This window comes from Hibiscus syriacus, unplaced genomic scaffold (assembly GCF_006381635.1).
Source record: "Hibiscus syriacus cultivar Baekdansim isolate YM2019G1 unplaced genomic scaffold, ASM638163v2 tig00000738_pilon, whole genome shotgun sequence".
NCBI classification, from domain to species: domain Eukaryota; kingdom Viridiplantae; phylum Streptophyta; class Magnoliopsida; order Malvales; family Malvaceae; genus Hibiscus; species Hibiscus syriacus.
In genome coordinates this window covers 881,773-894,391 of record NW_024061816.1, presented here as the reverse complement: position 1 = coordinate 894,391, position 12,619 = coordinate 881,773, and the positions used below count along the sequence as shown (strand labels likewise).

At 30.7% G+C, this 12,619-nt stretch overlaps 1 protein-coding gene across 1 annotated transcript; it reads left to right on the top strand.

The window, feature by feature from the left end:
- Positions 1 to 268: 268 nt before the first annotated feature.
- On the top strand, positions 269 to 1,304 carry LOC120212498 (germin-like protein subfamily 1 member 13). The gene is made up of 2 exons (XM_039210780.1): positions 269 to 444; positions 570 to 1,304. The coding sequence occupies exons 1-2, from the start codon at positions 321 to 323 to the stop codon at positions 1,121 to 1,123; spliced, it is 678 nt and encodes a 225-aa protein (XP_039066711.1). The 5' UTR covers positions 269 to 320; the 3' UTR covers positions 1,124 to 1,304.
- The last annotated feature ends 11,315 nt before the right edge of the window (positions 1,305 to 12,619 follow it).

The window sequence follows — 12,619 nt, the reverse complement described above, 5'->3', positions numbered from 1 at the left end:
AACGACCGGTTCCATTGCAAAATATGTATGCATTGGAAGACTGAAACTCGATGAGGATCAAGGCATAGAGTAGTTGAAGAATGATTCATTTAGATTTCTTTAAAAACATGTAATCACTACGGACTTGGTAAATCTTTCATCCGTTTCTTAACTATTTTCCTTTTTTTTTAAAAAAAAATAGAATTATTAAAAAATGATAATGGACCAGTTCAGTTCCTGCAATCTATAAATTGGCATGCTCTCAAACCAGATTTCTCACCCCTCATAAAGCAACAAATCTTAGAAGAATTGAATCAAATTCAAGACTGCTGCTTACAACAATGAAAGGTGTTGGATTCCTTGTAGCATTTGTCCTGTTGGCTTTGGCTTCCAAACTTGCCTCAGCATCAGATCCCAGCCCTCTTCAGGATTTCTGTGTAGCAGTTAATGATGCTAAAGATGGCGGTGTGTTCTTTAATGCTTTGTTTCCTTTGAATCTTCATCTTTGCATTATATTCGTCTCGACGGATCACGTTGAAGTGTCGAAACTAGTGAAGTATTAATACATTTTTATTTTTGCATTTCTGCAGTTTTTGTTAATGGCAAGTTGTGCAAGGACCCAAAGCTTGCTGTCCCAGAAGACTTCTTCCTTCAAGGGCTTAACATTCCAGGAAATACATCAAACCCAGTAGGATCCATGGTCACTCCAGCCAATGTTCAACAAATACCAGGGCTCAACACTCTCGGCATTTCTCTCGTTCGAATCGACTATGCACCTTATGGAGGCCTAAACCCTCCTCACACCCACCCTCGTGCCACCGAAATTCTAGTCGTCGTGGAGGGCACTCTTTACGTCGGCTTCGTTACATCCAACCCGGAGAACCGTCTCTTCACAAAAGTCCTGTACCCCGGAGATGTCTTCGTGTTCCCGGTCGGCCTCATCCACTTCCAGTTCAACATAGGGCACACCAATGCAGTTGCCTTTGCTGGTCTCAGTAGCCAAAACCCAGGTGTTATCACCATTGCAAATGCAGTGTTCGGCTCAGACCCGGCAATCAATCCCGACGTTCTTGCCAAGGCCTTCCAGCTGGATAAGAATATCGTTAAGCAACTTCAGTCCCAGTTCTGGTGGGATAACAACTAGAGGAATGAATTTCTAAACCCCATGAAACCTACATAGTAGGCTGGCTAATTATTTTCTGGATAATGTTGGACTTGTTTCTGTCGTTCAACTCAGTATTCCTTGTTGAAATATTGAGAAATAAACAAGTTTCTTATGTACTTTGCTTTTGGTCGTATAATAATATGGTGTCTTCCAGTGACAATTTATTTAGTTCAGCTTTTTCATATAATTATCTATTTGATCTCTTAATGTTTATTTATTTCAACATTTTTATATAATATATATATTTCATAAGTGTCATTGAAAAATTTGTCTATTGTTATGGTGTTCAAACGGTTAATTCGATCATACATATTTTTTTGACAAATAATTTAAATCTCTCAAATCTAATAATATCGCAAAATCTTAAAAATAATAAATTTTTAGAATATAAATTCGTGAGGTTAAAGAGATGTTACAAAAATATAAACCGATTAAATAATAAACAACAATAAAATAAATTCGTGTGTGTTTAAGATAACCATACAATACGTTAAACGAAAACGATTGTTTAACTATGAGAAAATGAAAGAAAATTAAAAAAATATATATATTTAAGATAAAAATAAATATTTTTTAACTTTTACGTCAATGTTAAATACTATATTATTTAGGGTAATTTATATAAATAGCTACTTAACTATTTAGTCCTTTTACTTCTACCATTGGTCTTTTAATTTTTTCAATCAGATCATATAGTTGTTTAAACGTTGTCAATCAAATCACCTGCCGTTAACAGTTGACGGAATAGATGACATGACAATTAAATAAATTGATATATTTACATACTTAGTCCTCATTACTTATTATGCATTTAACTAATTTTACTCTAATATCAATTCAATAAATTTAATTCTCAAATCAAATAGTGACATGTATAAACCCTGATTAGAAATTTTTCTTTAATTTTTAATTTATTTAGTTCAATAAATTTTCACTCACCTTATGAATGAAAAGTTAAAACATATTCAAAATATTTTATATCTTCTGCGAATCAAACCAGCAACCAACAGCATGGCTTGGAAGCGCCTCTGCCACAAGAACAAACCCCAACTTATGATAAATTTTACAACGTAACTTATAGGCTTGTAAATAAATCGAACGAATACGGACGAGGAGATGTTAACGTTCGTTCGTCTAACTTTAACAGAACAAACGAACGAACACAAACAACTAAACGAAAGAAAAATTATTGTTTATGTTCGTTCATTAAGAAATTTAGCTTGTTCGTGTTCGTTCATGTTCGTTCATGTATAAACGAACACAAATGACCGAACATAAACGAACATAAACGAACATAAACGAACGAACATAAAATTATTTGAGCTTATATTTGAGAAGATATTTTTTTTCTTTTCAAATAATTTTAGGATTTATATTTTCTTTAAATAATTTGAGTATTTTTTATTTGAGTTTAAAATTAATTGAGTTTAAAAATATTAATGGGTTTAAGGTTAAAATTTATTAAGTTTTAACATTTCAAACGGATATTGAGAACACAAACGAAAATAAATGAATGACTATAAACGAACATAAACGAACGAACATATTATCGAACGTCCATGAATGTAAATGAACAAACGAGCATTTTGTTCGTGTTCGTTCATTTAATCAAACGAACATAAAATTTTGTTCATGTTCATTCGTTTAATAAATAATTGAACATTTCCCCCGAAGAGTTCACGAACAGTTCACTGATTGTTCGTTTTGTTTATAGGCCTAGTAACTTATATGTTCTATTATAATTAGTTAGAAAAATAGAAAGCAAAATTGGTTAAATTTGAACTTGAACCCGTGAATTAAGATATGATTTAGATTGTCATCACATTAGGCCAATTCTTATATTTACCAATATACTACTACATTTTATATATATTCAATATTATTGTTAGAGATAAAAAAAATAAAAAAAGTAAAAGTGGCCAAATGAGGATCACCTAGATTAATTGGGAATGAAAATATATAGTCGTTAAAATAAATTTGATAAATGATTTTATAATGGAATACATCAAATATAAAAATAAGAACTATAGTTAATCCAAGATTTAAACTAAAAAGAGTTTAATATTATTTATTAAATTTATTTTAATAGTTTATATATTTTCAATTCATACTCCAATTAATCTAGGTTTGTATCCTTAACCAATTTTGTTTCCTTTTTTTCTTTAATTGGTTCGATTCCGTAGAAGCAAATCTACTCAAAGATGTTCTAACCTTCCACTCATAAGGTGACATGTGTCACCTTATTATTGGATTGAAAATTTATTAGATTGAATAAATTAAAAATTAAAAATTTTCTCTAATTAGGTGGTGACACATGTCACTATTTGATTTGAGAATTAGATATATTGAATTAAATTGAAATTAGAATCAAATTGATTAAATATGTAAGTAATGATGATCAAATATGTAAATACACCAATTTGTTTAACTGTAAGTCAGCTATTCTGTGAACTTTTAACGGTAAGTGACTTGATTGATAACGTCTAAATAATTATGTGGTTTGATTGATAAAATTAAAAGAACTAAATAATTAAGTGGTCATATAGTTTACCGTGTTATTTAATTAGATTCAAATGTTTACATTATGTAGCTAATGGTGTAATTTATAATTCGGTAAACTACGCATTTAGTACTTAAACTATAAATTTAGTCTGTTTTATTATTTAAACTTTATTTTTTTTAAATCACACATGATGTTTAATTTTTGTTTCAAATTAGCACCCCACCATTAAAAACTTAAAGCCTTTAGTACATAAACTATCCGATTTGATCATTTTTAGTACCTAAACTTTTAGATTTTTTTTCAAAACTTAATTTTAAATATTGAATTAGATACTAAAATGAAACAAAAACTAAATTTAGTTATAATTTTGAAAATAATTAAAAGTTTAAATACTAAATGAACAAAACTGATACTTTATAATTATAAAAGTGCGAGCGGTGGCAAAGTAGATACATACAACATGAGAAGGGCTTCTTCTTTTTTTACTTTATGTCAATTATAACCCTTCATTATTTGAGTTTTTTAATTATTTATATAGTCTGTGTGTAACACCCTAGTCCAGTTAAACCCGAAGATCCATGGATTACAATGTTACACGAGACTACCGAAATAGTGACCCAAAATTTTTCTTTTAAAAGTGCTTGTAAATCTTTAAAATTTAGACATCCATAATGTAATATAAAAATATAGTAATAAATTGGGTTTACATGCAATTAATGGGTAGCTCCCAAAATACATCCACAAAATAATACAAAATACTGAGTTTCAAAAGAGTTACGACTGAATACATAACAAGGTCCATAACAGTACATGCCCTCTAAAGATAACTCGAGACGTACTCTGAAAAGTCTCTGGAAATCTGTTGTGCTGCACTGAATATCTGAAGACGATAGCTCCCCACAATCTGTCCCTAAGATCCTATGCACGGAAACACATTTCGAATGATGAGCTTCGAGCTCAGTGCATCACTAAAAAATGTACTATACTATATGCATTCACTAAATAAAATGGCAAGTGGCACAGGTCTGAGTATATAACTACTGGACTACTAATTTGTGGTTGGCATCATGGTGCGGTTAAGGGATTTTGCTTTTCAGAGCTTACACACCACTCTAGCACTACTGAAGCACCATCGGGTACTCTTGGGTGAGATCCAAAATTCTGCATCGGAAATTACACCCGCTGACTTACTTCGTCGAGTCTTGGGGCATCTTGTGCATAGTCGCTGTTGTAGTGTCGTGGCACTGACTTGGATCCACTGACTATCGTTGTAACACCCCCAACCCGTATCCGACCCGGATACGAGTCCGAAGTGTCACATTGTCTTTTCAAACATTTATTCATATAAAATAGTGTGTAATTTAAAAACTTTTATAACATTGAACTTATTCAAAACGTTTACAAAACTATTCAGAGCTTATACAATATATATTCTTTTGATTACATGCCAACTAAAACTTTATTTATTAAAATACGTATTATTCACCTCTTTTCTGATCTGACATTTGGTAAGGAGAACTGACCGGTCTTGCTCCATATTGCTCTTTACTCTTCTCGAAACCTACGTGTGAAACAATCACACGCTAAGTCGTTGACTTAGTGAGGCATATAAACATATAATAAAACCATAGAACATTTCATATAACAAAACACATACCTGTAAAAATACTATCATTATCATTAACATATCTATCATATAATATCATACATTTTTCCAATCAATACCCATTTCATTCGATGAATATGTATTCTAAATATTTGATCATGACATTTCAATATGCATGTATCTATTACATGATAACATATATAATCATATCATGCACATACGAAACTTACCTTCTTGTACCACTTTCACTTTAAAGTTTGTATTTCAATTGCCCATGTATATTATTGAGAATAGAGGTATGTGAGTACATTGAGGTTGTGCACTAATGCTGTCACTACAGCTCATATAATTGCACCGAAGTGCCACGTAGAATTGCACCGTAGTGCCATATAATAATGTCCATAAGGACCACATATTATTCCTTAAGAATCATATACATATACTAGGGATCAAGTATGTGTCTTACAAGACTTCACACATGTTCCACATAATATATATATATCCCGAAGGACCGCGTAGAACCCTCGACTCTTGGCATGCCAACTATACCCCTAGCTCTCATGACACATAACATGGGCATTATCATTTATTTCATTTCAAATATTCACATAAACATGTAATTCACTTTCACATATCACGTATCACATAGCTTCTTTTCATATTATCACATAGTCACATAGTTCACTTACACGTAGATCATTTCCATATAATTCACATGTCACATATCTCATGTTCTTGTATTCATATAACATATAATCACTTAGATTACTTTCACATCACATAATTCATAGTTATGATTTCATATATTACCTAATTACAAAGTTAATTCACCTATACATGTTTTCATATACTTTCTATCATTTCTCACCCAATCACATTTATTCATGTAAACATACTTATCATATCTTGTTCACATATGATCATATACTTCATATAACATATAGAAACACCTAGAACACTTTTACATAGCTTATATCGTATTTCTAAATATATATATCATTTAATAGTATTTTTATTTAGGTAATAATTTAATCTATTTACTTAATTCAATTTCATAATTTCATTATAATCTTTTCATATAGCTCCATAGATATTTAGCATATAACTTATCTTGCATATTCGTATCGTCCCTTTATATTCAAGTTTCTTAATTGATATATTATTCCCATTTCATTCTATAATTCAATCTTATTTAGTTCCCTTAACTCTCATTAAATCAAAAGCTCTATTATACTAATTCCCATGATGGATCATATCACTATGTACTTGTCCAACTCATGTTTACCTAGTTCATATCACTTCTCATGAACTCACTCTCATCATATTTTCCTATTCTTACATCTTTTATCTCATAACCATGTATTCACATAGTCTTATATTTCATTATCATATTACTTATATTTGTTCTCCTATGACTCTTTATAAACATCTATTTCCATTTCCCTACATCTCTTGACTTATCTTCTATATTCATATAATTTCATAACTTATTTTATATTCTCTCATTAACACTTAACCGTATTTTTTTCATAAACCACATAGCACATACCAAACAAAACATATAAATTCATATAATCAAACATACATACACTTCATATCGTTAACATACTTATAATCAAGACTTAATGAGCTATTACTATAAGAATAGACTTATCACAAGTCCAATTTCCATATAATCTTATACAATAAGATGAACTCACCTGGGCCTCGTTGTTTTGAATCAATCCTAATCCTTAGTTTGTTCAGGAACAAGCTTTCATTCTATATCTACATAATAATACATTAATACTTATCAGTATACTGATTGATATATTCGAAACTATCACTCCTTAGGCTCAGAGAAAAGCCAATTTCATCTTTTAATGAAGGTATGCATCGATGCACTACTGATGCATCGGTGCATAAAATGCATTCGATGTTGTATTATTACTGGGATGCATCGATGCATGCCTTATGCATCGATGCACTAATTGCATTCGATGTTTCTATTTTAAAAGAGTGCATCGATGCATTACCAATGCATCGATACACCTTCAAGTAATTTCTGGGTTTTAACCTTGATGCATCGATGCACTATGAATTTGCATCGATGCACTCTGCCCAGAATCCTCTTTTATGCCCGAAAATCCACTCTTTTCAGCTTAATACTTCATATATCATCCCCTTTCTTATTATTAACTTACATACTCATATTCAAACTCATTCCTATTCATTAATCACCTCTTTAACATCAAAATCCTATTCTCCATATGTAATTCAAGAATTACACTAAATTTTCAACATGTTCCAAATTCAATTCTATTGCTTCTAGCTTTTTAATTATACCCTTGACAAGTCAAATCCATCTTTAGAACTACAAAAACCTTTCTATAACAAAATTTCATTTCTACACCCTTCATATCATTTCCTTTCTAATTCTCTATTCTTGATGTTTAAAGCTTATATAAGCTTTCCTTAAGCTTATATAATACTCCAATAATCAAAATCAACTTATAAATCCAAGAATTAAACAGTTGAAATTAAACTCACCTTTAAATGAGGCTTACGGGGAGAAGAAGAAGCTGGAGAATAAGACTCTGGATAATTCTCTCCTTTCCCACGTGTTTTATAACCCTAAAAGAAAGATAAAAAATCTTTCTGGTTAAATGACCAATTTACCCTTTATTTCCTTTAATAATTACTGAATAACCTTCATCATATTTCCAATAAGTCATTGAACTATTCAATTATCCTACTTTAATCACCAATTTCTGTAATTTTATAATTTGGTCACTAACCCGGTATTAAGGATGTTACAAATCTCCCCTCCTTTAAAGAAAATTCGTCCTCGAATTTTCACTGAACAAATCAATAAGAACATATCTTCTATTGTTCTCATGTTACCTCATTTACTTACTTTTTCCTTTCTGTATTTCTTCAATTGTCTTTTTCCTTTATACATTTATTTTCTGTTACTTATCATAAACACAGTAACTCATAACCTCAATCCATTTCCTTTCTTTATTCCATTTCTCCTTTATTTATTCCTTATACACAAATCATATCTTTCTTTTCATATTCACATACTCTTATCTTATCACTTATACTCATTTTTATGTACCAATCTTCATTGCATCCTCATTACTCTGATAACCCATTTCTTATACATAACTTCATTCTTTATCATCTCTTGTATTTGTATTTTCTTCTTTAAAGCCACTTTTTAAAACATACCAATGCTTATCTCTTTGCCTACATCATATCTGTATGATCAAGATACATAACCACATCCTGATTCATATCATATTTGATTAACTCCACTTTATCTTTCCTTTCAATCTTATAACTCTATTACCTTTACTATGACAACTATTCAATAACATCTGTTCAATCTAGGGCACAAGTCCTAATCATCCAATCATATACATCCCGAAATTTCCGTTGCTCAAACTCAACATTATGACTTTCTTTGTCTTATAAACTAATTATCGATATACACATTTTCAAACTCTTCTTATCAATTCTCAGCTTTACTCAAATATACAATTGTATCCAGATCCATTCCATATTTGATTATCATATCCTGACAATATCTTACATTCTTATACTTCCTGTACATTCCCATCACATATTCTTATTAGCCAACGCTGACTTTTTCCTTCTAGAATGCAAAACAGTATCTACATCACTGGATCCATTTAAAATACTTCTTATTCTTCACTTTATATAATTTCTAGCAAAACTCTGAATTCATTCCTCCACTTTCATATATATATCTTTAACTTTTCATTCAATTATCCAGAACCAGACTCTACTACTTAAATGAGTCTGACTTTCCTCCAATTGATCTTTTATCTTGAAATACCACCAATTCCAATCAAGTTTGTCGTTGAAAATCATAATCTCTATCTCTCTTTGGTAGTGCTAATTTATGAAATACCAGTTCCCTTAATCATTCTGAGTTTTCTCCAAAACCTTAACACAATAACCACTTTTTGAAAAGGGACCCATTTCAACACCTACAACACTTCTTTTAATCCAAGCACCAGCCCTCTACACATCACTTGCATGCATCATTTCCATTTAAATTAGCTTCACTACCTTTCACTCTACTCATCAAACTATACTCTTGTCCATACACATTACGATTTCCCCCTGTATCAAACTCATAAACTCTAGCTTCATATACCTTATACACTTGTCACTGATGCACTTATCCTGGAACTCTTTTGCAATTCTCACTGCATCATTTGATCTTTTAACACTCTTATGGTGACACTTGTTCACCATATTCTATCTTATCCACATACTAACAAAACTAATTCATATAACTTTTCCTATTCAAAACAATAAAGATCTTCTATCACTATTCTAATATGATTTTAACTTTCTGAAATCAACCTTTAATCTTATAAGACACTTTCTGAGGTTTCTGCTCTTCATCCTGCCTGGCCAGGGCAAGTGAATTGCTATCACCATCAGATTTGTCAGCTATCGATTCACTTCGACAATTTTTATAATCAATTTCTACTATATTATACAAATCTTGTTCTATTGGCAAGACAACATACTCCTTACCCTATAAGATCAGAAATTTTTACTCTGTGTTGGCATGTACACATTTTTAAACCTCCTTTGACTTCGGTTTAAGCCTAGAATCGGCTAAACCTTAGCTCTGATACCATTAAATGTAACACCCCCAACCCGTATCCGACCCGGATACGAGTCTGAAGTGTCACATTGTCTTTTCAAACATTTATTCATATAAAATAGTGAGTAATTTAAAAACTTTTATAACATTGAACTTATTCAAAACGTTTACAAAACTATTCAGAGCTTATACAATATATATTCTTTTGATTACATGCCAACTAAAACTTTATTTATTAAAATACGTATTATTCACCTCTTTTCTGATCTGACATTTGGTAAGGAGAACTGACCGGTCTTGCTCCATATTGCTCTTTACTCTTCTCGAAACCTACGTGTAAAATAATCACACCCTAAGTCGTTGACTTAGTGAGGCATATAAACATATAATAAAACCATAGAACATTACATATAACAAAACACATACCTGTACAAATACTATCATTATCATTAACATATATATCATATAATATCATACATTTTTCCAATTAATACCCATTTCATTCGATGAATATGTATTCTAAATATTTGATCATGACATTTCAATATGCATGTATCTATTACATTATAACATATATAATCATATCATGCACATACGAAACTTACCTTCTTGTACCACTTTCACTTTAAAGTTTGTATTTCAATTGCCCATGTATATTATTGAGAATAGAGGTATGTGAGTACATTGAGGTTGTGCACTAATGCTGTCAACACAGCTCGTATAATTGCACCGAAGTGCCACGTAGAATTGCACCGTAGTACCATATAATAATGTCTATAAGGACCACATATTATTCCTTAAGAATCATATACATATACTAGGGATCAAGTATGTGTCTTACAAGACTTCACACATGTTCCACATAATATATATATATCCCGAAGGACCGCGTAGAACCCTCGACTCTTGGCATGCCAACTATACCCCTAGCTCTCATGACACATAACATGGGCATTATCATTTATTTCATTTCAAATATTCACATAAACATGTAATTCACTTTCACATATCACGTATCACATAGCTTCTTTTCATATTATCACATAGTCACATAGTTCACTTACACGTAGATCATTTCCATATAATTCACATGTCACATATCTCATGTTCTTGTATTCATATAACATATAATCACATAGATTACTTTCACATCACATAATTCATAGTTATGATTTCATATATTACCTAATTACAAAGCTAATTCACCTATATATGTTTTCATATACTTTCTATCATTTCTCACCCAATCACATTTATTCATGTAAACATACTTATCATATCTTGTTCACATATGATCATATACTTCATATAACATATAGAAACACCTAGAACACTTTTACATAGCTTATATCGTATTTCTAAATATATATCATTTAATAGTATTTTTATTTAGGTAATAATTTAATCTATTTACTTAATTCAATTTCATAATTTCATTATAATCTTTTCATATAGCTCCATAGATATTTAGCATATAACTTATCTTGCATATTCGTATCGTCCCTTTATATTCAAGTTTCTTAATTGATATATTATTCCCATTTCATTCTATAATTCAATCTTATTTAGTTCCCTTAACTCTCATTAAATCAAAAGCTCTATTATACTAATTCCCATGATGGATCATATCACTATGTACTTGTCCAACTCATGTTTACCTAGTTCATATCACTTCTCATGAACTCACTCTCATCATATTTTCCTATTCTTACATCTTTTATCTCATAACCATGTATTCACATAGTCTTATATTTCATTATCATATTACTTATATTTGTTCTCCTATGACTCTTTATAAACATCTATTTCCATTTCCCTACATCTCTTGACTTATCTTCTATATTCATATAATTTCATAACTTATTTTATATTCTCTCATTAACACTTAACCGTATTTTTTTCATAAATCACATAGCACATACCAAACAAAACATATAAATTCATATAATCAAACATACATACACTTCATATCGTTAACATACTTATAATCAAGACTTAATGAGCTATTACTATAAGAATAGACTTATCACAAGTCCAATTTCCATATAATCTTATACAATAAGATGCACTCATCTGGGCCTCGTTGTTTTGAATCAATCCTAATCCTTAGTTTGTTCCGGAACAAGCTTTCATTCTATATCTACATAATAATACATTAATACTTATCAGTATACTTATTGATATATTCGAAACTATCACTCCTTAGGCTCAGAGAAAAGCCAATTTCATCTTTTAATGAAGGTATGCATCGATGCACTACTGATGCATCGGTGCATAAAATGCATTCGATGTTGTATTATTACTGGGATGCATCGATGCATGCCTTATGCATCGATGCACTAATTGTATTCGATGTTTCTATTTTAAAAGAGTGCATCGATGCATTACCAATGTATCGATACACCTTCAAGTAATTTCTGGGTTTTAACCTTGATGCATCGATGCACTATGAATGTGCATCGATGCACTCTGCCCAGAATCCTCTTTTATGCCCGAAAATCCACTCTTTTCAGCTTAATACTTCATATATCATCCCCTTTCTTATTATTAACTTACATACTCATATTCAAACTCATTCCTATTCATTAATCACCTCTTTAACATCAAAATCCTATTCTCCATATGTAATTCAAGAATTACACTAAATTTTCAACATGTTCCAAATTCAATTCTATTGCTTCTAGCTTTTTAATTATACCCTTGACAAGTCAAATCCATCTTTAGAACTACAAAAAC

Bases quoted from the DNA above. Each gene is read 5' to 3' on its own strand.
- LOC120212498 (XM_039210780.1), top strand. From the start codon at position 321: ATGAAAGGTGTTGGATTCCTTGTAGCATTTGTCCTGTTGGCTTTGGCT. The intron at 445-569 runs GTGTGTTCTTTA...GCATTTCTGCAG, and splicing joins TAATGATGCTAAAGATGGCG to TTTTTGTTAATGGCAAGTTG.